Source organism: Mycteria americana, chromosome 19 (assembly GCF_035582795.1).
Source record: "Mycteria americana isolate JAX WOST 10 ecotype Jacksonville Zoo and Gardens chromosome 19, USCA_MyAme_1.0, whole genome shotgun sequence".
In the NCBI taxonomy this organism is placed as follows: Eukaryota; Metazoa; Chordata; class Aves; order Ciconiiformes; family Ciconiidae; genus Mycteria; species Mycteria americana.
In genome coordinates this window covers 5,270,003-5,297,444 of record NC_134383.1, presented here as the reverse complement: position 1 = coordinate 5,297,444, position 27,442 = coordinate 5,270,003, and the positions used below count along the sequence as shown (strand labels likewise).

The 27,442-nt window shown below is 41.1% G+C and overlaps 2 protein-coding genes across 3 annotated transcripts in view; one reads left to right on the top strand and one right to left on the bottom strand.

Annotated features, from left to right (window-relative positions):
• JAM3 (junctional adhesion molecule 3) overlaps positions 1–3,434 on the top strand; it is a 32,847-nt gene extending 29,413 nt beyond the window's left edge. For both annotated transcript variants that reach the window (XM_075521075.1, XM_075521076.1), the window contains exons 8-9: positions 161–215; positions 864–3,434. In XM_075521075.1, coding sequence (XP_075377190.1) covers positions 161–215; positions 864–899 — 91 coding nt within the window. In that variant the 3' untranslated portion in view covers positions 900–3,434. The remainder of the gene's footprint in view (positions 1–160; positions 216–863) is intronic.
• A 1,062-nt stretch (positions 3,435–4,496) lies between these two features.
• Positions 4,497–27,442, bottom strand: part of NCAPD3 (non-SMC condensin II complex subunit D3) — a 29,726-nt gene continuing 6,780 nt past the window's right edge. The window contains exons 9-35 of the mRNA XM_075521071.1: positions 27,358–27,430; positions 26,616–26,741; positions 26,177–26,429; positions 25,570–25,632; positions 25,312–25,395; positions 22,511–22,578; positions 21,412–21,552; positions 20,414–20,634; positions 18,754–18,945; positions 18,313–18,410; positions 18,067–18,182; positions 16,510–16,617; positions 15,868–15,982; positions 15,665–15,772; positions 14,401–14,639; positions 13,568–13,647; positions 12,130–12,267; positions 11,660–11,793; positions 11,313–11,512; positions 10,593–10,703; positions 10,021–10,176; positions 9,061–9,230; positions 8,677–8,816; positions 8,473–8,550; positions 5,449–5,523; positions 5,288–5,348; positions 4,497–5,194 (exon numbers count right to left, since the gene is read on the bottom strand). Of these exons, the coding sequence (XP_075377186.1) occupies positions 5,083–5,194; positions 5,288–5,348; positions 5,449–5,523; positions 8,473–8,550; positions 8,677–8,816; positions 9,061–9,230; positions 10,021–10,176; positions 10,593–10,703; positions 11,313–11,512; positions 11,660–11,793; positions 12,130–12,267; positions 13,568–13,647; positions 14,401–14,639; positions 15,665–15,772; positions 15,868–15,982; positions 16,510–16,617; positions 18,067–18,182; positions 18,313–18,410; positions 18,754–18,945; positions 20,414–20,634; positions 21,412–21,552; positions 22,511–22,578; positions 25,312–25,395; positions 25,570–25,632; positions 26,177–26,429; positions 26,616–26,741; positions 27,358–27,430 (3,460 nt within the window). The 3' untranslated portion in view covers positions 4,497–5,082. The remainder of the gene's footprint in view (positions 5,195–5,287; positions 5,349–5,448; positions 5,524–8,472; positions 8,551–8,676; positions 8,817–9,060; positions 9,231–10,020; positions 10,177–10,592; positions 10,704–11,312; positions 11,513–11,659; positions 11,794–12,129; positions 12,268–13,567; positions 13,648–14,400; positions 14,640–15,664; positions 15,773–15,867; positions 15,983–16,509; positions 16,618–18,066; positions 18,183–18,312; positions 18,411–18,753; positions 18,946–20,413; positions 20,635–21,411; positions 21,553–22,510; positions 22,579–25,311; positions 25,396–25,569; positions 25,633–26,176; positions 26,430–26,615; positions 26,742–27,357; positions 27,431–27,442) is intronic.

Here is a 27,442-nt window from a genome sequence, read left to right as displayed (position 1 = left end):
ATGGAATAAGCACAGATCTATCATTTGAGCAATGAGCTGGGTTTCTCTCTGCTTTCTTTTCATTCGGCTGCTCTTCCTCTTTTTCATCTTTCTCAGAACCTCCCTTCCAAAATCCTGCAGTCTCCTTGTCCCAGAAATGAGTTCTTTTCCTTTATTTCAGCTACAAGACTCCAGCAAAACCTGATGGTGTTAACTATATCCGGACAGATGATGAGGTAACAAATGATTTGCATTTAACATCTCTCTGTTTAGGAGAGGAAGAGGGTGGGCAGAGCACTACTAGCTTTTTTAGGGCCTACAGACTTTCTTAGAGTGGGCACCACTCAGGAGCAAGGCTGTAGAACAGATAGAAAACAGAAGGGTGAAGGCTGAGTCATTTCCTTAGAAACGATGAACAGTTTAAGTTGCCTTAAGTGACTGATGCCAACAGCTATCAAACGCAGCTCTGCTCTGTGTCAGTTATCTTATAGCTTGACCCCCTTAGGATGAGTTTCATTGGATTAAGTGGGCAGGCCACAATGTTTTTACAAGAGAATTTGCATTTTGGGATTTGAATAGATCACTAAGCTTAAGATCAGAAAAAGCCTCTCCCTATTAGCAGAGATACTGAAGAGGGAATAAGAAAGTCCCCTGCCATGCCTTGGTACGTGAGGAGGACAGAAGGAGAAGGAGCACCTGGCCAGTACAACTGGTGTCTCCCTCTCCTTACCAGCTGGAAGGGGGTGCTACCTAGACCGAATGCTAGAAGTTACACAGATCGGATCTACCTTTCCCGGGCATGTTGCAGTTGGGGGCAGCAGGAACAAAGAGGTGCCTGGAAAAGCCACTAGATCCTTCCTACATCCAGAACTGTTTTGTTGCAGGGTGACTTCAGACACAAGTCTTCATTTGTCATATAAGACACCGAAAGAATATTGCAAACCAGCAAAAGCAAGTGTGAAAATACCTCCTCCAGGAACTCAAAGTGAGAGCAAAAGATGAATGAAGCGCGCTCGGAAGAGTTTGGAACACACAAGAACTCGATAGCTAGCTATCTGTATATCTTTTTTTTCTTTGCCAAAGTTTAAAGTAACTCCTCACTGCCCAACTTGCGTCTCCCCTGCCTCTGGAGATACCAACAGGATCACCTAAACCTGTCCTTGGACTAAGGAAGGGTTTTAATACTTCCCAAGAGACTGGGCTGTGGAAGTTTGTGGAATTGCCTTCTATTTGTGCTGCAGGGACACAGCCACAATGTGCAAACCAACCAGGGGAACAGCGTTAGGTAAACGTGTAGTAGACATTACTAGTACAAATTACTAGTAGACAAAAAAGGTGCTCATACGGCAATAGACGGACTTCAAAGAATAAGATTTATCCATGCAAGGGGGAGTCTTCCTCTCAGCAGCTTGTTGCCCAGGCCTGGCTGGTGACTTTTACACATTTGTGATTGTCTTGCGCTTTTGACTCGGACTGCTCAGGTGCAGAACGGGGTATCTGAATAGCCTACAGTGACAGATACCAATACAGTAAATGCAACTAATGTTCTCAGCCCTTTTGTAAACTTACTGAATTCTCGTTACTGCATTTAACATGAAACATGGGTAGCATCAGGCCAGAAGGATTGCTTCTGTTCACTGCTTTATAGAAAACCCATTGCACACAGGTAACCCCTCATTCTAATCTCCACAAAGCAGGCTTGCCTCTTGTGTCTTTTGGTGTTTTAAAGAGGCTTATAGTGGAGGCAGAGAACCTAGTGCTAAGACATCGCTTTCAGGAAAATTAAAGCCAAATACTTTCAGGGGCTAAGATTCCCATAAAAGGTACTGAGATGTCTTCAAGATTTTTTACCTTCTCCATTTATTTTGTAAAATCCCACATTCTAAATTTTTTGCAAAGATATATTTTGATTACTTCAGAAAAGGTAACATTTCTATTTAAAGTGTAAATACATGATGCCAGCAGTGTTTAAGTAACGTAGCTATTTTTTTACTTTTTAAGCTACAGAGAGGAGCTCAAATGTTGCTATAGTATGGCACTGTCAGAGCATATCAGTATTATTGCAAAGCGTAATAAAAAACTGCAGGTGGAACACCATCTCTTGCCTCTTAAGCTAGCTTCAGCAATTTCCTTGTCACAAGAGGTCTTACCAGACACAGAACAGAGTCACTCAGGGATAGTTTTTGTAAATTTATGGCAGGAGCTATCAACTTTTTTATATAAAAAAACCCTTACTTTTCTTGCCAGTGACCAACACTTTGTTTTTGTTGTTGCAAGAAATATCCAGGGATGGCTTTTGGATTCAGTTCCAACAAGGTGACAGAGTGACTTCAATGTCTGCTACCCCTCTGCAAGTTCCCTAAAGCACTAACACAGTGTGACAGCTATGGCAACTTTACAGGTTTAAACTGCATAGCCAAGGCAACTGTTCCTGAAGTTGGGAAAGCAAAAGCTCAATACAAAAAGCACTTTTGTAGTGTCAGTTGCAACTTTTCTCTAGATGGTAAAAGAAAAAAGAAAAAAACACAAATCTAGTTCTCTTGCCATTAGAGAAAATAATTGGAAACACGTGTTTCCCAGAAACATGTATGTTGGTAGTGTTGAACAGCATTGGGTAATATAAGACTGCAAGATGTGGATGCAACACTAGAACTGTGCTGTGGTTTAAGAATTTTTTTTTAATGTAGCATAATTTAGTGTTCTTGTATTTCCAATATGAATTGAGTTGTCTTAACTTTTCCTGTATACAGTATTTTGGATACTTGACGATTTGGACTGTCATTGTTATTTTTTAGTGTTCTGCATTAATCTGCTTTGTTTCTCTGGGGCCTCGCTGGACATGCCATTGCTGCATTTGTTTTGCCTAAACAAAGTGTTACCACTTCTCCTTTTGCTAATGAAAGTAAAAATAAGGATGGGGCAGCAATAACCATACGTTCTCTGCGTAACTCGGACATTACCACTGCTATCTTGCAACTACATTATGGTTACCTTCTTCAACCAAGCCACACAGTACTGTTCACTGGCTGCACGCTGCCTCTAATCATTATGACAGTAGTGAGCATAACATTCCTTTGCACCTTCTGTATATCCACTACTCCTTTTCTATGCTGCTTTTAGGATACCTATAATAAGGGAGAGAAAGAAAAGGTTTGAATCAGGGTAGCTCTGGGCACTATGGGAGCACAATCTACAGTCTCACCATGAGCCAAAGGCAGCCTTCATGTGAAAAGCCAGCAAGCTAAGAATCAAGACTTATTTTTAAGTTCTAAAATGTGACAGTGGCATCTCTAACGAGAGAAAGGGAGGTGATCCCCCTGATACAGCTCATGAGATCTGATTGATGGAATTCAGTGTATCATTGTGAATAATATTCAGGTTTGTACTAATGTATTATGTTTAACTTTGCCAAGAATGTTTTACATAAATACCAAGCTATAAAGCATTCTTGTAGGGTTTGTTGTTTGGTTTTGCTTTTGCTTTTAAACAGCCATATTATTGGAAGCTTCTGTTTTCAATTCAGTGAAGTAAGGGAAAGGCTCTTCTGTCAGAGCACTCATGTACTTGTATTGGGCTGAAGGTTACAGAAAGTCCAAGGTACGTTGCCGTTTATCAGTTTGGTCTTGGACATTTGTCTATCCCTGGTTCTTCTCTAGGGAAGACAGATTAATGCTCACAGGGCTCATCTCAGTGCTGCTCGAGGACAGAACAAAAACTAGACAAGCACAAATTAGGAAATAAACTATTCCAATTTACCATTCAAAGTGGTTAAATAATATTTTAAGGCAGCAGAGAAGGTACAAAATAAATGGATGTGGCCATAATTGACCATCGCTTAAGCCAAAGCCATTTCATACATCCCCTGTTCCCAGGTTTCGACTTTGCTTTTCAGAATAAAGTTTAACCTCACTTGAAGGTTTCTCTGATCTTCAAAACAGAATAGGGAAAGCGAGGGCAAATTATGGGATTCCAGTGCAGGAGGTAAGTGCCTCTGGAAGGGCTGTGGCAAAAGCACGCTCAGCCTCTTTGTTTCCACTTGTACAGAACAGCCTACTCCGTTTCTGTTGTTCATGCCTGAATAAGACAAACCAGCATGAATAAAACAGATTCCATTTTCAAGTTTCAATGAAATCTAGGGCAAGAGCTCTGTAATAGAAGTTAACAATGGAAAAACTTCAGTTAGGTTAACACAGCATTAGAGAGGCTCAGGAATGGTCAGATTCCAGCATTTACATGGCGCGTTTACGGTAAACAGGTTATCTGCGCAGAGCACAAAGCTATGCATATGACTTACCAACCTTGATTTTAGTGAGTTACTCATATCCTGCTTGCAGTCAAATAAGAGTCTATATTTAAAAGCTGCTGGGTCCAACATTAATTGAACTGAGTGCCTAAGATACCAGCGACGTAGCAGAAGAGACTTTGAGGCTGTAGAAATCTATAGAAAAAAATAATTTCTCTGTCAGATCAAGAAGAGGAGAGAAGCTGTGGGTGGAATTAATTCTGTAACCATTTATTTTCATAAAATTTTAATAGTTGGAAATAACATAGTTCAAGAATGGAAATATTCCATATAAAAGAACATTAAGGCTGTTCATACACACAGGAGTTTGCACAACAAATAAGAGGTGATGTAGCGTGCAATTACCAGATTTAGGGGTGTGGCAGTGACAAGCTGTTTTACCTTTGTTCAAATTAAAGCAACTCTAGTACATAACCACAAGGGTCAATGAGGGATCGAGTGAATAAACTGAGCCACTCACTTCCCTGCAAGCTGTGATAAATGCATTTATTGCTAAGCTTGTGGCAACATTATGCTCTTTTCCAAATGGACAAATTATACATCCTGTGAGTGAAGAGCAAGCCTCCCTTTATACTGCAGCTTTCTAGCACTCCAGTGAGCTTTGTCAACAGCGGCAGCTTATAATACATACACGCGTTAATGCAGGCTTTGTATGCCCATATTCTAGACAGTTTCATGTAAAAACCAAGTAAGAATAGGTAAGGAAGGAAGGACGTGCGCCCACAATGATTTATAATTACAGAGGAAAAGGACAGATTTCAGGCAACATGATAGTTCTGTACAAAAGATCAATGAAAGGATCAGTTGTCTGGTTTCAGTGGAGTTCTCCGCTGGGACCGTCTCAGAGGGACACGCTGGCTGCTTTTTTTCCTTGCTGGGGATTCTACTTTCCACTCCCGTGGCAGGGACGGGCTAGAAGGAAGCAAGCAGAACAACCATTTATTTTAAAGCACTTTACCAGTCTTTCTCACTGTGACTGCTCTTTAAGACCTGCGTTGAACTTACGGTTTCTCTGGTGATGTCAAACAGATAATATCTCTTGGCTCGTCCTCAGCCTCTTTCTTCTCTGCAAATAATGCATATATTTTCATATTTTAAAAAATGCCACAGATTTGATCATTTGGGTTTTTTTCCCTGCTCAAGTTAGAAGCACAAAGATAACTTGCCTGGAGCTGAACCGGGTGTGTGCGTCAAGCTGATGTAACTGACCCCAGCACCAAAAGTCAAGTCATTAATGGTCTCTGAAAGAAAAAGCACAGATTAGCAGTCAGCTTGTGACATAGCCAGAGGGCAAGGCATGCTGTAGCAGAACACTTAAGTGTCACAGAGTAACTATATCCAGTTAATTGCAAGCACATATACATCTCTCTTTTCCAGCCCAGCAGATCTCAGTGTTTCCCATCCAGCCTCAAAACTACGTGCTGAGTCTGATGAGCCATCTGTGCACATCAGCTTCATACGCCAGACTTACAGCCTTCCTTGTATGTGGAGGAAATTCTTTTAAATATGGGACCTCAGTCATGCACCTCCTTGTCCTGCCTAGGTGGGAAAGCCACACCTTCCATTGAAGCTTTGCCATCTTTCACAACAACACGTTATATTCAGACCAGTTGCTTTGCCTAGCTGAAGCAGAATACAGGGCCCCTGAAGACTGACAAAGGACCTGAACAGCCCTTCTGTAAGGAACTGCCTGCAGCCAGAAAAGAGGAATCGCTTGACAAAGAAGCTAGGTAGAATTTAGCTTGCCTGAATTGGCCATAGTTGTCAGCTGTCTCTTTCCTGTCATTTATCTCAGGAGAAATGTCACAATATTCAGATTTTACTTTACTCAACACTCTGTTTTATGCTCATCTTTCCCGAATCTTTCACAAGGAATTAAGGTAGAAAGTGCTTTATAGGCCAGGAGTTGGAGACTCTGCTAAAACGACTTCTGTCTACAGCTAACTGGGTTTGCTCTTTAACTACTTCCCTGTTCTGGAAGGGAACCACTGAAGCTTGTAGTGGAAATCCAACTTGATCTATCTGTCTTAGTTGACCTCTGCATCTCTCAAGACTGACCTGCAAGTGTCCTGACTTTATGCAGCATGTGCCTTAACAAGTTATCTTGGTTAATGAGAAGTTTATGCGAAAGGAAGGAAGGGAGGAAATGGTAGAGAACTGTCATCAAGTAGGGATCGACTGTCATCAAGTAGGATTGCACTCCCATGCAATCAAAGGTGGTATCTTCACAACATGTGTTTATGTACCACAGTGAAGCAATCTGCACTTGCCCAGACCCACTTAGCCATGCTCAAAGTAACAAGCAGGAGTTGAGCAGGAGACCCGAAGACAGCAGGGGAGAGACTGACAGCCAGAACAGTCGAATAAGGTAAAGAGAAGAGACAGCTGTTCTTAACTTCGAGTACAAAATGGTTTACAAAGAACTGCATCTCCAATAGTTGTAGAACGATATACCAGAGAAATAAAAATGTTTTATTTTGATTGTCTATCAGCCTGCAAGACCCAGCGCCACCATGCAGATGGCTCAACACACGCTAACTGAAGTGATGATACTGCTCTGTACAGTTTGTCTCCCTGCTGAAGGACTCATGCTGCCTCGAAGCAAAGTAGGAATTCAGCCCTAGTACCACTGCAGATTAACGTTCTTCCTCCTTTTTCACCATATGGTGCTTAAGAGAAACAGCCGTGCAAGCTTCCAGACAGAGATATGGCGCTTAAAGATTTCTGCTCTCTAAAAACATGGCCCCAGTTTTTTTGCACAAAGATCATTGCTTGTTGCTCAGGCAGCAAAGAGAAACATTGAGGCAGACAAATCTAGCCAAACAGTGGAGCATACAGGGAAGAGAAGGGTCAGATTTTCCAGTGGATGCGCATCACTGCCGCTGGTTTGCTCCTGCCTGCTCGCGGATGTCAGGTATTTGCAGACTGCCACACAGCTGACTGCCTTACTGGCTGCATGTCGTTTGCTCTCCCGTGTGCGTGCAGGTCAGGTGTTTGCACAGATACAGGCAAAGGGTGCAGTCAGATACCTATGCTTCTGGAACATCGACTCCTCCCCACAACAATTCACAACTCCCTAATGAGAGATGACCTGTCAGACACCCACCTATATTCCCAGCTTAACGGGAGCTCTCTCCAGAGTGCGTGAGGGTGTTCATCACACTCATAATTCACACTACAACGGAGATGCCCTAAAGGAGTTCAGCAGAGAACTGACATAAAGGAAGGGAATCTACTGCTGGAATTCAGCTCCACTTGCATTTTACTACAACTGCCTCTTGCGCTTGCAGAAAGCGACACTGCGGAATGCTGTGGGGCTGTCGGAAAGCGTTCCAACAAAACCTAACTTTTGAAGGTCAGGTTTTGTGAGATGGCAATTCAGCTGCAGCGGACATAAGTGCAGCACACTGTCATGATTTGTGTATTAGAGATTCCTCTCTGTCCATTTTTACTTTAATTTCCACAGCAGAGTAAAAAAACCAAATCATTCCTTCTCCAATGCTCAGTTCAGTTCTTTCTTAGGGTAGGACACACACACACACTCAGAAATGACTATGCAGGTTATTAATCCCACTTGAGCAGATCTCTGTGTTCTCTTGTAATTATCACAGCTCACTGCCTACTCTAGAAGCAGGTTGTAGCTCACCTGAGATCCTTTGTTTGGACAACAGGAAACCCCTGTCTTAGAGCTGAAAAGGACCAGACCTTGAGTATTTTCCTCCGCAGCAGGGTTCTGTAATTCAGTCTAAAAAATGCTAAGCTATGCTTCCAGAGTTAAGGAGAGCAAATGTCTCAATGCAACAGAATCTTGCACACTTCAGGCAATGCATGCTATTAAGGAACCATGACAACATGCCTCCTCGGCATGCCAGAGTCGATAAAAGAAGAAAGGGCAGTAGCTCTGCTACTTCAGCAGCCCAAAATAAAAGCTCTTCTGCACTGACTCAATACTATAATACCCTGTGACATGTAAACGGAGACTCTATTGGACTGTCCTTTCCTAGGTACATCATTCATCCGAGACCTTCAACTTCAGAACAGTTCTTATTTACTACCATTTAGATAAATACATAATCTATAGCTATCAAAGACTAATTTTCTCTGCTCTTTAGGGGAGCCATGCAGTGCTACCTCTCTCAGAGAATGAGTGCTCAGCCCGATTTGGAAAGGGTTTCTTCGGTTATACTTACGTTCTGGTGTGCTGATTGCACGGCCCACCACAGAAACATTTTCTGTGGTAGACTGTCGATTCAGGCTTTGAAAGGATGCTAGAAATAACAAGAAAATAATTAAGAATAGAAATGTATTCACTTAGAGACCTCAAGGGTCTAACAATCAGGCTGTGTCAACTAGATCTAGTCCAATGCCAGATCAGTTTGCAGCAAGCTTCCTACCTTGCTTGCGGTCAGCTGCGCTTGATGGATGCGATACAGCCAATAAACTTCCTCCAACACTCTTGCTGCGTTGCTTGCTTCTGGCTTCCATTGCTTTCCTGGCAAAGTTCAGGATGGCAAGTGTGCTCAAGGATGCTGGCCTACAGGGCAAAAAACATGACAGAATCAGTGAAGTGATTTCGTTCTGCAAGCCCAGATGAGATACATGTAATGAGGAGAGAGAGACCTGTCTCCTCTCAATCCTTTATGATCTTAAACACCAAATGTAATGGAGAAGATTATGCTGCAACACTGGTGACTTTCATACCACTAAGTAAGGAGTGGATAAGCAAAGCAATAGCCCTGCAGAATATCATAACCGGTTATATAAACAGAAACCCATACCTGCGACTGAGTAATGGTCGTTTCAGAACATCAGCGCTAGGTGTAGTAAACTCAAAAGGCACAGAGGAGGGACTTGATCCAGGTGGCAAGGACTGTCTCCCACTTACAGGAGACTGAGCATTATTATTCCAGCCACCAGAAGGTACAGCTGTCTCCAAAGATGGAGGTTGCTACAGAAAACAGGAGAAAAGATCATATGTGTAACAACGGATACAAGCATAGAAAACCCTAGAGACAAGACGCTCAGACCTACATGCTGTGTGATTAAGAACTGCCCTTTGTGCGATAGACGTAAAGGGGTGCTAGGGAGAAAGAATTTATTGGCCAAAATTTTAACAAGAAGCGAACAGGAAGTTTTGATGGGATATATATGTCCTAGTTTAGAGGTCTATATATAGGTGCTCTTTTAAAGGCAGCAGAGAGAGAAAGGTACTTCCAGGGTAGAAGTCATCTCATCTTAAGGTAGGTATCTAAAATAGTTCAGGACAATTGACCCAAGCACATACTTATTTCTTTATGTTGACTTTAAAAGAGCATCTGCATGGCTAGGACAGATCTAAGTTTCCACTCTGTATACACCTAGAGTCAGACAAAAAGAACCCTTTTCTTTTTGACCTGTTTATCATCTTTAGCACTCTGGGAACAGAGAGCAATACAACGTGTAAGCACAGCCAGTGGCAAATTAGACTTGGTTTTCCCTTTAAATTGAATTCTTTTTACATTAATTGTTTGCTGCTCCTCTTTGCCTAATGCGTGTTGTTTGTTGTCGTTCTAAGTGTATTAAATGACTCTGAAACCAAAGCTTCTGTCAGCAAATGTGAAGAGGTATGAGAACATTACATAACCCTTCTGTTAAAAGTGCTGTAACAAGGCCCACAGACATACAGAATCTGGGTGTTAGGCGTACACAAACTTTAGCGGAGGAGACAGTACGCGTACAGAGTTAATGGCACCAACAACCTCTGCCTGCGCTGCTGAGACCTGCTCTTGGTCTGACTCCTTCTCCCTGGCCAGCTGCTCTTCATATTTCTTCATATCGTACTCCAGCTCGGCTGCCAGCTGCTTGTCCACAGCAAAGAAGTCTTTGATTTCGTTTCGGTAATCTTGCATCATTTCCTGGAGCAATAAGGAATGTTTAAACTCTTTCAGAAATCTCTCCTGACTACTGATTCATGTCTCCATTCAGATCACAGCTGCTTAAGTGCAAAAGGAAATACCAGTTGGTAGAGCAGAGGTGTTTTTAACAGACTAAGAGTTTCGATTCCAATTTGTACTTCAGAACACGAAAAAGCTTTCCAGCATTCAAGCTTTCTGCCCACGTTCCACTGAGGAGGCTCACACGTAACACACTCCGAGATCCTTATCTAAAATCCCTCCACCTCCCACATTATTTAACACAGTGGCAGTGTCACAACATCATATGCCTTCTAAATTTCCTTCTAAGAAGGCTGTTCGTTCCATTACTGGTTGCACATCTAACACATTAACGCAAGAGAGGAAAAAAAACCCAACAAGAAAACACTTCCCCTTACCCGTAGGTAGTTCATAAGATCCCTAAGAGCTGGGATCCTCTTCTGCTCCATCAAAGACTTCAGTGACGTGATTATTGGGATGATATTTTCTATGAAGTTCTTCTTTTGAACCTTTGTTTGAACAAGGCATGAACAGTTACACGATGCAATAAAGGAGAAGCCACTCTGTGGTTAGATGAATGGCCTAAGTGAGAGGAGTTATCACTCCATAGCAAGGGAATTACCGCAATTAAGCTTGCTTTTATGCCACGTGCACGTACACAGGCTTTTAACCTAAGTGGAGTCTTTTAAGATACATCACTAATTCAGTCAGTTCTCACACTGAAGGCAAATTGCCAAAATGTGCACCAAAAAACATCGTTACACTCAAGTGTTTTACCCGTAAGAGATCTGTGGAACAAACCGAGCCTAGCATAGCTTCACTGACTTTAGAGGAAACGCATTTCTGATCACTCCAATTGACCCCTCAAGTACAAGCATCCTTCACAAATTTAGCCTTAATGTTTTCTTTTTACAACACACAGTGCTTCCACAGGTGCCCTCAGATCAGAGTGGGCCTACAGACAGAGCCTGAGTAACAGCCTACAGGCGCAGTATATGTCATTGGCATCGCTACGTTACTTGGATCATTTTTGCGCAAGTTTCTCCATCGCCAAAAGTTAAAATTCCTCCTAGTATGGTGGTCGGCCCTCTTCCCACACCAGATCAAGTGCCATTCACCTGCGAGATGAGCTTTTTTTGTGCCGCCTGCATGACAGCGTTGGCCATTGCCATTTCATCTTCATCAGGCTGAATGTCTTCATCGGGTTTTGATCTCATAGTTGATAGCTTGATTTCTTTACAGCTAAGGACTGCAAAAGTATCCGAGAGCAGCTCACTGGCTTCCAGGTCCAATGGAAGGACCTTATCCACAAAGCATGCTGGAACACACAGGGAAGAAATAAGAAGTATTTACTGGCACTGCTGTTTCCAGTAAAAGACAGAAAGATAACACGGTTGGATTGAGAGCCTAATGTTTTATATAGACACCAGTTCGTTTGCCAGATTTTTTACAGACAGACCCTTACCTAGGATGCTGTGGCTGATCTTTGTTGTAATGCTGAACCTCTGCTCATCTGTAAAGTGCTCTAGTAGGAACTTGTAGATATGCATCCTTTTTTCTTTGTTATCCTTTCCCTTCAGAGAGAAGAGATTCTTCGCCCTGTGGTAGAGCAAGACATTTTACAAGGGCCAAGTCACATTATGCGAACTCACAGAAATAAGACGACTTTAAATCAGCGAGGAATACTTGAATGTCGCTTTCAAGACCCATAAACCCGTTAGGATACCACACACTCCCACAAATCACATGCAGAAGTCCTCCCAGAAGTGTCACGGGGAAGGCAGGACACTTAATTTAACACTGTTTCCCCTAGCGGTTTTCACCCTATTGCATACATAATTATTAAGTGCCATGAGTGCTTTGCTGCAACCAAAAGCTGCATGGCCAGACAGCCCATTGTTTAGCAAAAAGGAGATACAAATGTGCTCAACTGACCGCACACTCTGGGGGAACCTGTTGTACTTCTCATGTTTCTCATAGCTATTGAAGTGGAAGATGCACTCAATGAAGTGTTGGGAGAACATTACTGGATTCCTCTTCAGTAAGAGATGCACCAGGCAGAACTCTCCAAACCTGGAAAGGAGGAAAAGAAAGAACTTACCATCAGGTAGCTTCTAAAAGCCACCCCTGAAACACAGTGTAGGGTTCACAAGCTGTAAAGCAGGAGGATGATTTTCCTCTACCAAGTCTCCCTCAATACCATATTTAATTCTTGCCAAGCTCCATCTGGGCTTGAACACGGATATCAGCTCATTGACTTTAAGCCTTTTTTCATCCAGAAAGAGATAGACATTTTCAGCATCCACAATACTACTTCATTTTTTTGCCATTAAAGTAAACACAGACAGAAATAAATTTGAACTTGAATCCACGCACAACGCTTTCATTATTTAAATAACTTAAGTTCCATTGTGGCTGAGACACTTCCAGGACTTTGCAAAAAGTTAATCACCAAAAGTCCTGCAAGAGCTGCAAGTCAATCCCAGACTTGAAGAACATGTTTTTGTCTGGATGCAGTCACTGAATGCAGATGCAAAGAAAAAGGCTCCCAAAGAAATAGCACTGTGTTCCTTAGCTAAAGCTCTAGGAACGTGATGTTGCAATGTCACCATCTACTGGAAAGATATTTTTACATACTAAATACTCACTGAAGAGAAAAGAAAGCGTGACTATGCACTAGTAAGCAACAACGGGTTGATGGCCCTGGAAACACCAATCCTCAGATTGATTGTTCCAGGTAGAAACAAGTAGCAACATGCCCAAGCCTCCTCTGCAGCCAGCACCCCCGCAGGATCTACCATCCTTAGAGAAACCTGCCCCACTCTCATTTCTCACATAACAGAGCAGCTTGAGACTTTGAAACCTACAAAAACTTCATAACCATGCCAGTGTGCATAATTTCTCTTACATGTCAAAGTATTACAAAATGTGGTAGAAGGCTTAAAAGGAGAAGGCATGCCATATAAGAAAAAAGAAAATATTTAATCCTATTCCTAAAACAAAACCAGCACTCAAGACAGAGCCTATTAGAAAACCACGAGAAAGATTTCATAAAGGCTTGTTTCAATAATTCCTTTTTTCTGGCTAACCGAGAGTCCAAAATAGAGCAGAGCTGCATGTTTTGAAGACAGCCAAGAACACACAGCTTGCTACTTTGGGACCTTCAAATAACTTGGAAAGAGGTTCACCACTCCTTTGCTACCACTGCCGACCCTAAAGTGTGAACAACTGTAGAAGTGAAGAGGTGAATGGGATAATCATCTGCTCTCTCACTGAAATTTTTCTTCGCATGCTGAAGGTGCAGGACTGAGACTGGTTTTGAGTGCATCTCTGATCTTCAACTCCTCCATTATTTTACAGATGAGTATTTTACCTGGCAATATCTGGATTTGGATCCACCAAGACACTGACAAAACGGAAGAAGAGACAGTCTTTCCATTTCACAAACTCCTCCTATAAGAAATTGGCAGACAATAAATCATCAACCCGAATCAGGAAAAACCTAGTGTGAACCTTCAGACTATAGTCAGGACAATATCTGATGGAGCCTAGCAGAACGTACATCAGGCAAATGAGCAAGCTGTACAACTTCAGCTGGAGGTACACAAACTAAAACCCAAGAAAACAATGTTCTCGAGGATGCTTTAAACAGCATAAATGCCACAGCGGCAAGCATCTAGGTTTACCACAGGTATCAATAAAAAAGTAGAAACATGACAAAATCTGTTCTGCCATCCCAAGGCACACACGCTCTTCAACACTGCTCTTGGAGCCAAATGCACTCCAAATCTGCCTTGGTTGGCTTCATATGAACACTGGGAGAGTAAACATCTTGAGCCTCTCAACATTTACATCTTTAGAACAATAAGCAGAGACAGTAGGAGAAAAAGATGCTGTGATGCCCGTTATATTCATTCATATAAGAGTGAAATTGAAGGGATTTCAAAGAAACAAAGAGAAGACAGGAAAAGAGGTAACTATTGACTAAAAGTAGTCTCATTATCCAACTGTGTTAAGTGTCCTCGATACGATTTCTACCTAGCTAGCAAAAAAAAGCAGTAACAAAATACATAGCTTAAAGCCTTCTTGATTAAGTGTAGATTGATCAAGGTACAAGCAATACACCCACTGGTCAGGTGCCAGTATTCAGCACAACAGAGGTACTTGAAGCAGGTTCTCAGATACACGCTTAGGACCTCTATTTACCTGCAGAAGGTTGGTAAGCAGGATCAGCGTCTGCTTACGGATGAAGGGATTTGGGTCCTTAAGACACAACGAAATGTTGGGAACATATCTGTCCACCATGGATGTGTAGCGGATACATAGATCACACATAACGATGACAACGTTATTGCGAACAGCCACATCATGTGACACCTCCAGTTCTCGAGCTAGAGCTGCAATGCATTTCTTTGCCAGATCCTCATGCTGTAAACACAGTTTACCTGTGAAACGGAGACGAGACTGTCAGAGCTGTGAATATATTCTTCTTCCTAACTGCCACAGCCCAGCTTACTGCCTCCTTTGAGTCCAATATGAGCCAAGAAAGGAATCAGGAAGTAAACAGGGGAATAAACAAGAAACACATGCTGAAACTTGATGAGCAATCTGCACAATCTCTCAAAGAAATGATACTTCAAGGAGTTCTTCCAAACTCCTCTTAGACCTATAGTGTGGGTTTCTATGCCAAATTCCCTCCTTCACAGAGAACTATTTCTGTGTACAGGGTATTATTCAAAGCAGCTAAAAAGAACAGCCCCAGCTGTCATAGGCATAGCAGGGAGACACCCACCTCTAAGAGCATCACTAAACCAACTCAATATAAAATAGCCTGCGTTCTAACATTACTTCTCCCTAACTGTTTCTAAGCTCTGTACAAAAGTTTTAAGCTTCCCAAAGCAGTTAAGGAAAGAATAATACTATCTATCTGCAAGAGAAGAGATTTGTTCCTAACCACAGGGGTACTACAAAACCAGAACTTTCACTTAGTACTCTCCATAATACTGGAGATGTAGATTTGACCAGGCTTTTACCACAAAGAAGCTCTTCATCCATGCTGAGGAGAACAAGTAACTATGTGCAGTCATGCTGCTCTAAGCTGCACCAAAAGCACCAAGTTTTCTTCATCCTCTGTTGAGCACCTTACTACATGCAAGATGATCCTTCAGCCAGACAGCAACCAACTCCGAGTACAAGGACAGTACAATTCTGAAGGACATTGCTAGTCATTAATCACTGTTAATGCATTAACCACCTTGAGAAGCAGTCACATAGATGGCAGTATTTTTATGGTTTGTGCAACTTGTTACCATGGATATTTGCATTGCTAAAAGCTATGAGCTGAGGCCATGCAAACATTGAGCACTGTGGCTATCTGTTACGACTGACACAGCTTTTGAGCAGAACTTTAACCAGAAAGGCTGAGAATTGCATACACAAGGGCACGCTTCTACTGCAGGATGGCACTTACCTAGAGTAATGAATGCATGAGCTCTGACTACTGGAGGCATGACTGACCCTCTGAATTGGGACAGTGGCTGAGAAGCTGGAGTTTCCTCACCATCTGCAGAACTAGACACTAGGAAAGAACAGGTCAGGAATGAAAACATGCTTTTCCAGTAAACAGTGTTGTCTGTAAATGCAAAACTAAAGGCAGTAAGGAGAACGTCTCACATTGGTCTTCGTTGACAGAAGAAGCCAGAATGGACTGAACCAAAAGAAAAATGCGTTTCTCCACTTTGGCTGGACACAGCTGTGCAGCCTCACCCAAGATGAAGAGGTGTCTCACCTACAGAGATAAAGCAACACTGCAGTCAAAAGGCAATGGCTGAGCTGCAAATTAAGTCAGCAGGGGTCAGTATGGTACTTCTCCAAAAACAACTTAAAATTCCCTCAGTCCTTTCAAGAAGACAGTGGCTAGAGAACAGAACGTGAAGCTTTGAAACAGAAATGGTGTGTGCGCGTGTTTAATACGCTATAACCCCCACACATCTACTAATAATATTGACATACTCCTCAAAGCATTCTATGCATTTTACAGACTTATTTCCCAAACAGCTCATTTAAGAAGTATGAGTGGAAAAGCAAAAGAAAAAACATGTCATTTTATTAAAAATACATGGGGTATCATATCGTTAAAGCAATTGCTGATGTACAAAGATGTTGTATGCTCCCAGGCCCATAAATACCAGATTTCATTATAAGCTTACACACAGCGTGTGTACGTAACACAGTTATTGGCGTGAACTTTAAGGAACGCCAATTTCAAGTACACCGTCATCCTTTGACCAATCTGTGAAGGGGAACCAAACTTACCAAGAGATCTTCTTGCAGCTGCTCTGCTCCATCCTCTTTCAGGACTATATTTGAAATATGGCTTTCACAGGTGGATACTAAATCTCCACACACCTGGTTGAGCAGCTCCTGTTCCATAATTAAACAAAATTAATTCGGCACTTCATTAATTAAACAAAATGTAGCTGTAATATCTGTCCACACATGAATCCCTAATCTGAAAGTCCTTATATGCTTTTAATAATCTAGGTCCTATTGAAATCAATCAGACAGTGCCTTAGAGCTTTAAAATTCTTCCTGCATATCAAAGGATGTATGCAAGTGTCAAAACACCTTGGAGAATCTGGCTTTTAATGATCCACAGGCCTAAGTTTACTTCATTACAGAAATCATACAGATTTAAACAAAAAGGATTTAGGCGAATGTTTCATGTATTTGAGATTGTCTGTGTGAATTTTTAAATGTTGTTTGGAAAATGCAGTTCCATTCAAATGCAAACATGATGCAAATTCCAAGGGGTGGAGGGGAAACAAAAAAAGCTAATCGTCTAACCAGACTGTGATGAAAATAAAGCACCATTTCTCTTTTTCTACCATCTAGAACTGGTAACATAAGAAACCAAATACATATATATATGGCAGCTAAGCTGTTAGAACCGCTAAAGTGACCAAGGTACAGGAACATCTGCATTTGGTTGTAAGCCAACACATTGTGATGACTATACCTACAAGGGAGGATTTTCCAACTGTCAATTTAAAAAAAAAAAAAAAAACAACAAAAAAACCCAAAAACATCCCAGAAACCATCAATCCACGCTGGCTTCTGAAGCACAGAGTGTGCAGTTTTGCATACTATTTACTAAACTTTATTGGGATGCCTATTATAAAATAGCTGTCATCAATATTGAAAGAGAAATATAAAACATACACAAAGAGAAATCATTAGCAAGAAAGACCTGGATCAGTTTTAGCTTCTTTGCAACTGTGCTCAGGCTGAGATCTCTATTTTACCAGCAAAAGATAGCCGACCTTCTCACTACAGGAGTGGAACAAAGCTATGGCATGAAACAAATCGGGGCAGAAAAGAGAAATGTGCAAATGATGTGTTATTAACTCCCTGTTTGGTCCCATGAAGGAGGTCTAGAAAGTATGTGTATCTACAGCAGCTCTGATACAGAATAATCAGAGCTTATTGTATAAACCTATAGCTTCAAACTGGACCAAGCCTGAGAAATAGCTCATATCATAAAGGCACAGCAATAGGTCTCCTTTAGCAATTCTGTAAACTTTGACAGAAGGCAAATGCAAGGTATTTCGGGGGGGGGGGGGGGGGGGATGGAAAATCCTTCTGAAGAAAGAAGATTTCTTACAAGTCCATCCTTTGCCACAGGATGCTCTGCAGCACAACTGCAGTAAAGCAAGTAAGAGAGCTGAGCAGAAGAGACTCAAGTTGCTGGAGTCAGATCCTCTTTGTTTAGAGAGCTAATCAACCTACAGACTGGAGACAGAAGCTGCCTTCAAGAGCCAGCCCTCCTAAGTGTGAAACAAGTTATTTTAAAAGATGTTTTTTAAGTGACACCTGTGCCTCCTCCGGCACATCTGCATAGGCATGGCAGAGCTTCTGCAGAGTTTCCACAGCTGGGCTAATCACCTCCAAGGGACACTGAGACTCCCTCAGCCAGCACTTGATATTGTCTGAAAATGAGATCACACACATAAAATGAGCATTTTCTAAGCTTATCAACTGCTTATGGAGAAGAAATAACCGTTAAGACGGGAGGCAGGAACCCTGCCTTCCCCTCTGCAGTTTCTCAGGGCCACTCACCAATCAGCCTCTCACAGGTGCTTTTAGGGAGGTGCTTTGCAACATGACCGATGACACACAGTATGTGTCCTGTAGTATCAGTGCTCATGTTCTGCTGCCTGAAAAATTGTAGAGCAGACAAACTAACATTAACACTAAGGAACAACATCAAATCACAGTAGAAAAATCCTTTCATCTGGGGTATGCATTATTAAGGCAGACCTGTCAAACCAAATGAAAACTCAAAAAGCCTAAGGTAAGCGTTGGTTACTGCACAAATCTGCGGGCCATTGCTTGGCTCCCAGCTGCAGAACCAATTGCCTGAATAAAGAACTGTCACCTAAGCAGCTAAACAGCAATCTGCCTGTGGAAGGACAGAAAGTGCTCACTTGCTTTGTTCCTCCTCTTCACCCCCATCTCTTTCCTGCAGAATGGAGGATGGAGTTCAAAGCACACACATACCTGCTGACATTGTCCCAGGATTCAATAATCTTGGAGTAATCCAGCTTGGGTGAAGAACCTGCCACCTTAGCAAGTAACATCCAAGCTGGTGCAGCATGCTCTGTTTCCACGTGAGACATGACATTATTAATGAAAGTGGAGGTGAACTTATTCTGCCTGGACCACATATGAAAAGCTTTGTTCAAGTAACGGCTAAAAGGAAGAAAGAAAAGAAAAGTAAGTTAAAGGAGGAGTAAACAAAACACTTGGTCTTAGACACTGGCAGTAAAATCCAACATCCCTGTCCAGGACACGCTGGGCAACACAACGAAGCTGCTATCGCTTGGCATTCCCACTACTCAGAATACGTAGGGATTTCTACTACATATTGTACTAGCAAAATTTTCAGTCTTTTAGTTCATAATCCTGATGCACTACGGACCTGGCATACAAGCATGGATGTAGTGCTCTGTGTCAGTAAGATAGAAGGTCCCACTGATACCATGACACATCAAGAAAATATAATTTCAGCAATCTGTAACAAAGGACTTTCTAGTAGTTGTTATTTAATACCCATAACGGGACAGGATACCGCAATGTTAAGGCACCGTAACTTGCTCATTTTTCTATTTAACCCTAGTTACCTACTTCACATTGAAAGAGTTCTGAGATTTATCAAGCTGCAAGGTACTCTAAGGTCATGAAGAAGGTGCCATGAATCTGCAAACTATGTTATAAAATAGCCCAAATTAGAACATTGACAGTTTCACAGATTGGCAAGGCAGCACAACCAGTACCTCATTTTCTATTTCTGAGCTATTATGCCCTGTTGACTAATAAACATACAGCTGTCTTTAATCAATGTTGTGTCCTTGTCATACTGTGTGTCATCCCATTTCTTCTGCTTCTTCCCACAGCATTCTGCAAAAGGCAGAATAATTCTATTTGTCATAAGACAAGTAACATATTGTACATCAGAATTAATAAAAGGCGATGTTCTCCTTTCTTTATATATCCTCTCTTACTTCTGTCATCAGAACACCTCCATTTGACTTAAATATTCATGCTGCTATCAACACATCAAGAACAGCATGCAACACTCCTGTATATGAACACTCGAGTTCAGGGAGAGAGCACAGGTAACAAGAGCAGCAAGTGAAAATACTTGACACAAAGGAAAACTGCACTCTTCTGACCAACTGCCAACTTGTCCATGCTCGACAGCTCCTCTGTCCCAGGAACTGGCAGAGCACCACAAGCCCCTCACAACATGATAGTTTCCATCTCTAGCAGTAATATGCACTTACACCAACTGTTTCAAGCAAGGAATTCAAATAGCTTAAAAAAACCCCAATAAATTTAGTTTCTTGTCCTTGCACAATAGACGGAACATGCATTTAAACAATATGTAAACTATGATACCTAATGGTCTGTGGCCACACAGTGAACAAGAGCGCTGAGAGTATAAACTCATGCTCTTATCTTAGTCCTCCAGTCAATAGGCAATTGCCTTCTGTAAAGGAAGAGTTGTGTATTCTAACAGGATTAAAAGTAAAAAAAATTCTGGATTTTGTCCCTGAATGCTAACATAGTAAAGGCAATAAAAACATCCAACTCATCGGACAAAGGGCTGTTATGGAAAAGCCATCAGAGCCCACAATGAAAGGAAAAATGCACTTACTTCAGCTCCTGGCTTTCTGAAGTCAAGAGGGTAAGAAGATCCCACGCTAGAGCCTGCTTTCCATCTTCACTCCTGAATTTATTATAATATTTGATATGTTGCAACAAGAGCTGATCAAGGCAATCCAAGGCCTTTTCTTGGACAGAACTTTCAGTATCCATCACAACAGGCACCACTCCATTTAACCAGGCCTTCTGCACTAGAACGTTATTGTGCTGAGACTGAGAGAAACACACGTTGTATTAGAAACATTTTTAAATCATTACAGGATCCTATATGCATGGGTAAGATCAGCAAAGGCCTAGTAATCTCCAGATTCAGCCACTAACTTTGAAAATAAATTTTAATAAACCCGAGCATACTGCTCAACTAGCACTGCAACGTGGCAGCATATGGGACAAGGGAACTTGTATCTCCTTGACACCACAAGGTATTTGATCATATCTATGATCAAGCTACCTGCTGCTTCTGCTAAAGCACTGTAATACTTTGTTTTGAAACCCTATAAATAATTATAACAGTATCGCAGTAAAGCTGTACAGCAGATGATTTAACACTAAAAAAGAAGTTTTGCTGAATATAAACCCTATGCTCCAAGCCTAAGTTACTAACCCTTTGTGAATAAATAGAAAAGAAGGAAAAATATTGCAGTGCTATCATCTACACATTACATCTTAGTAAAGTGATTCAGATTTTTTTTTTAACTTGAGAAGGCCAGCAACATAAACATTTTCTCTGTGACACATAAATCAACAGCCAGGAAAATAAATGTTTCCAACAGTTGGAAGCATCCTACATAAAACACAAGTATGTATAAGAATGAGTCATGACTTCCAAGTCAAAAGGTAATAAAAAAAAAAAAATTAAAGCACAGTCATAAAATGGAATTCACTGAATGAACAACTGAGGTGTACCAGATTTGTCTGTTCCCTCCTTCTTTTAACCCACAGTTTGCTCATCTCAGGTCTGCATAAGAATTCATGATATCTTTTTCTCACCACAAGGAGCTCTGTTATAGACTGCAAGGCCTGCTTCCGCACAGAAACAGCAGGGTCCCGGCAACGATCTTGAAGTGTGGACAAATCTTCTGCAGTACAAGGGATCACTTTGTGCTTCAGGATGTTCATAAAAACCTGGAAGTCAAATACCAGCATAACGTTGTTGGGAATACAGGCCACGTGCATTGTATAGCAAATCAAAAATACAATCTACCCCCTACCAACTTTAACTAGAGATTAATTTATCTCACTGGGAGTGAAACATCACATTAACAATTTATGAGTACTGGGCACAACCAGAGATGTAGCATGAAACAGAAAGCATCTTTTCAGTCATTCCAATTTTATAACAGCATTTGGATAGAGTGATTGTCACAATTTCCCCTTGAAAATAATGTGTGTCTTGTATGAACCATGTCTTTTATCTGGTAATAAGGAAGAGGTTTGTTTGTTTTTTTTTTTTTTTTTTTTTAAATCAAAAAAGCATCAAACCAAAACAATTGTAAAGCCTTAACTTGAGAGGCTCAAACCAGTGTGTGAACTGAGGGGGAAGAGTTGGGGTAAAGAGGACTAACAGAGGAAGGCAGTCAACAGCAGATGCATATTTTTTAAAACGATGGAATTTTCATTGAAGAGTATCTCTTTAAAAGCTAATGACTTCATTAAAAAAAAAAAAAAAATCAAGCAACAAGCAAAGCAATGCATACCTCAAAAAGAGGCTGGATATAACCTAATCTCTTTGTTAACAAGGTCAAAACAAACTAAGCAGCTAATATGCTTCAGTTTATAAGGAAGTTGCTTAATTGAAATGCCTATTGACATTTGAAAAGAGCCTCTCTTTCTAAATGACGGAATAAGAGAATGCCAGCAAGAGTACTAGAAAAATTTTCCATCATCATGCTTGCATTATTTACTTATCAGGAACTAGTAAACAAGACCTTTTTAGGGCCTGTAGGCACTCTGCAGGAATAGCAAGAAGCTACAGGTGGGCAAAGTCACATACAGTTCGCTACAGTACTATGGCCTAATTATTTATTTTAATGGCATTCTGGGTAATCACCGAGAACAAGGAAGCATGCAAAAACCACTGTACCTGAAGAGCAGATTTCCTCACATTGGTTTTCTCATCCCCAGCTCTCAGTCTCAGCATGGCCATAACTTCTTTTCCTATCCAAAACCGTCATAAAAAGAAATTACCCACACCACCATTTAGCAGCACTAACGGCACTGGACACTGTGCAGCAGTAAGGCGGAATACAGCTCTGAACTCAACTGAGCAACAATTTGTTGCCTGAGACTTTCAGAGGGCAAGAGAGGACTGAACAAAGCACAACAAAAACTACCCAAAATAATTCAGAATGAGGTAAAAGCCAGAGGGAAACAAACAAACCAACCAACCATTTTCCCAAGTTCTTTCATTTGAAAACGTATCTTAGGGCATATCACAAAAGAAAGTGATATACCAAAGCATTTGATACATGCAGCAAAAAGAAAAAATACAAATCTGCAATTTCTGACCTATTTATTTTTGTACACAGAAGATGTTAGGCTGCCTTCACAGTTTGAAAGCTCATCAGATGAATCGCGCACAGTTCTAACAAAAGTCTGTAGCGCAGGTAACCCCGCCATCTGTAGGAAAAGCACGTTGAGGGCAGACCACAGACAAATGGATCCAACACAGACCCAAGATAGGTTAACAGGCTTGTATGCCAAGAGCTTAAAATGCCTATAACCTTTTGTGAGTCATGCCCCAGAGCTCCACACAGTAGAAAGTATTAATATATGAACTGCTGTGTTTTACAGAGGAGAAATTACTCCACATATGAACTGACTGAATTCCTTGAGGCTGCAGAATGGCAGCTGCAATGAAGAACCCAAGAGTCTACAAGGAAACCAGAACACATCTCCCCTCCTTGAAAGTCCTGTTAGGCCTCAAATTTTACTTTTCATAGCCATAGTCATACTTATGTCTGCACGTTCTCAGGAAAACTACATAATCGAGATGATAGTTTATTAAATGACACACAACTGAATACACAGAGCCACAATCAATTATGTCTCACCTTTTGAATCATTCAAATGGACTATTGACCAGCTGGCAATACTGATTTCAAGGATTTTACCATTGCTTTTAAGGTTTCTATTTATTGCTGTTTGTTAGATTTCTTACAGCATTAAGTAAGATTTCCCAAATATAAATTTTTCCCAAATTCGGAGATCTGTTACTTAGAGGGATTCATGTGAGGATCCACTCTGTTGCCATTAATAGGATTAGTCACAGGGAACTAATCAAAAGTAGTTTGAAAATAAATGTTTAGCAAAGGGACTTGGATCTGTGCTTTCCTAATGGGCAGCTAACTACAATTGCATCTTCCTCCTGGGAACAGCTTGACAGAAAAAGCACAGAACCTTTTTGTTGCAAGATTTTGCCATTAAAATAGTCCAGCTCTTGTGAAGGTGACCAAATCTGCTAAAAGAATCACACTTTGCCAATTGACATTGATTTTACTCACAGTGACAGAGAAAGAGAAAAAAAACCCAACAAAACAAAAAGCCGAGTTCTAAATGGCTGAGAAGTATCAAGGGAACAGAATGTTTGTATACTGTTGGGCAGTGGTAATTCTGCAGTGCATACTTCACCCTGCAGATTATCCCTACCCTTCTTATCTTTGCCCTTGTGCATTTAGCACGTTCTGACTATCCTCAGCTAAGATTCATTTCGCTTCTAAAATATGAGCTGCTTGGTCTTCATAGAAGTGCAAAATTAGCACAGGCATAAGCCAAACACAAGCGTCTGCCAGACAGCTTTCCTAATGCACCTTGACTGACTCGAGCGCCCTGTATTTCAGCCATCCTCTTGAGCTCCAGACAGTCCTTTTTCATCCAATCCTTTCCTTAATTTGTTTTGCCAAGTGTATGCTCAGTTGGGTATCAGATACAAAACCAGGCATCCTCTGCCACAAGGAGTCTGCAACTAAACAGGGAATACACAATACTTTAAGTGGCCTGGAGGACGTTTCTATCTGAGAGAGCAGATTAACGAAATTTATCAGCAAAATGTTTTAAAAGAAAGCTTTCACTGGAGAAGATTGGAGCCTGGCTCGTGGAGATAGGGAGAGAGATCCCATGTGAAGAGTAGCATGAGATGTGTAACAAAGACACAAATGCAGGAGGTGAAGTAAGCAGTAAATTGAATTGTCAGCAGTTCAAGAGAGGTGAACAGCAAGAACTGAGAGCAAAGATACTGGCAGAGGCCTAAAGGTTAGGAAGAAAAGCTTTTACATGGAAGAGGAAAAGAAAGGAAGAGATTCAAAGAAGGAACATCGTGGCCACAAAAGCCAACTCACATGCTGATTTCATGCTATCAACAAATCAGAACTAGCTGCTTGCCATTCTGCATCAGTCCATTTAACCTCACACTTTGCTTTCAACTCCAGCCAATACCTGATGCTACAGAGAAGTGAGTTCTTCCCTACATAACAAGGCTAGTCAAAGGGGCTGTGTTTTATGTAGCAAAAATACATTAGTTCCTTGTGCACTGGAGCAAGAGATTTAATTACCCTTAAGTTTATGGAGTTACAAGTATTATATCCCACATCAATTACCATCCTTTTTGGAAAGAATAAATTACCTGCTTTTCAACAAGTGTCACCACCACATTAGTACAAACGAACATCAGTATTTCAAGATTAAATGTATTTTTCAGACTTGAGTGGAAATAGTATTTCTTTATGGCTGGCACTTCCACCCCCTTCATCACCCATAAGTGTTTTTTAACAGCTCTACAGAAAGCCCTCTCCACTTTCTTTGAAAAATGGACAATGAATACACTTCAGAAAGTCTAATTTCAATTAAGGTTTTGAAAAGATATCTGAAAAGGCTAGTATAATTTTGACGTACCATCAAGCACAGCAGTATTGCTGCTGTCCATCAACTCGATAGTTTTGAAAGTCGGTAAGGTCTTCAGTGGATGGTTGGACATAGCTGAAAGGAAAGTTAAAAGTCTAAGAATAAAAAAGGCATATGCTCACCCAGCAAGATAGTTCACTGTTAAACAGAGAGCCTCGTGCATGCCCTAGGTTTTACAGAAATGCATATTTTTAGAAAATGGCATGCCAAGAAAAGCCTGAGACTTACTATAAGAGAATGACTCCATACCTTCTGCACTGACTATCAAACTCGCAGTGTTTGTGTTTGCTTCCAAGACTGTATGGTCAGAGGCTGCCAAAAAGAAATAAAAAAAGAAATTAAATGAAGTATTTTAATTCTGGATATTCTGTCATTCCAAATTTTTCCAGGCAAGTAATCTAACCGTAGGATGCTACATGCATACTTCTGAATTGTGCCATCTGGCCTTTACCACACCTGAGGGAGTTCAGAATGCCAATCATGAACAAAACAACTTAGCAGAAGCAAAAGGCAACTCCAGATTTAATCAACCATCAGGCAAGAATCAACCGTTTGGTTTTTTTTGGTTTTTTTTTTTTTTTCCAATGAGCAATTTCAGTCGTCTGTAAATATCCTTCTAAGGTATCTCATGGAGGAATCTCTTTAGAACCGATATACGAGAATAAATCCCTTCCAAATATAAGGCTTCGTGAGTATCAAGACTCATCTATTACTTCTCATTATGACACAATACACAAGGACACTACGTGCAGATTCTTAAGTTCCTGACAACTAGTTCTCCTATCTCCCAGTAATTATCCCCCAGAACATTCAAGAAATATTTTGACTATCTGTCTAATTTATCCATAATACTTACAGCTTTGTAGTAAGTCCTGTATACTCTCCAAGGTAGCAGCAGCTTTCATTTCGAGACAGTGGGCAAAGCTGCTTAAAGCTTTGCTACGGACCATGGGTGCTTTGTCTGAACACCGGCCAAACACCATGACCTGTACTAGAAACTTATGCTTTAGAAAATTCTGGTGATCCAGGGACAAGGAGCTGTCGAAGTTCCTCTCTGGCACATCCAACAAAGCTAACGCTACATCAAGAGCGAACACTCTGTAGGCAATCTGTTCGGAAGAAAAAGCACACAAGGTGCTCTGTTAACGTAAGCAAAGACACAAGCATTGCCTACTCAGTTTACTCGCTTTTGGGTACCGGCAATAACAACAATTCTATTCAGTACTGATATTGGACCCTTAATCTTCAAAATGATGCTGTATCTGAACCCTGGAACATCAAGGAGATGTACTTACTTTAGTGTTGCGTGAGTATTTATAAAGCCAAGCGATGAAGTCAGCAAACTCTATAGAAGGGAGTTTATTCAGCAAAGTCACCAAGGCCTGTGCAGCGTATGTGCGATAATCAGCCTTATCTGGCACCTGAAAAACAAGGGCAATTGCACGGTATGATATTTCAACGCTCTGCTCTAGAAGCCAGAATGGCATTTTAGGGCTCAAGATAAACATTTCTTTTATTTAATGAGGCGATACAGTCACATTCAGCAAGGACTGGATTGGGAGAACAATCACAGCTTCCTTGGTCACTACTTCAGCACTCACCCGCAGTCACACAGCAAATTCCCCAAGGCAAAGGGGGAGCTTAGATTAAATCCAGAGGCAGTATTTCTACATGGCAGTCTTCAGATAGTTAGCTAAGCAAAGAGCTCTCACAATCCTCATTTTCCTCTACCAAAACAGTGGTAAAAGCAACTGCAAGTTTTGGAAAAGTCAGAAGTAGGGTACAATCAATTGTGAATGAGGGGGAAAGTGTTCCCCCTCAGTATTCTCCTAGAGTGTGACACTATTTTTAAGATGTCTGAAAACTCCAATAAAGATCAACATAAAATGCAATCAGGCTGTCAAGAAATTTGCAAATGACTAAAATCTTTTCATTCCTTACAAAACATTGTGAAAATGGATTTCCTAACTATTACAGATACTGCAATGTATCCACACATGAATTCTTCAGCTTAAGATGCAACAAAGCTCAGCATACCTTGGTACAGATATGTTGCAGTAATATTCGAAGAACAGGAAAAACAACTTCTTTCAGCTCATCTACTACAGAACTGCACAGAAGA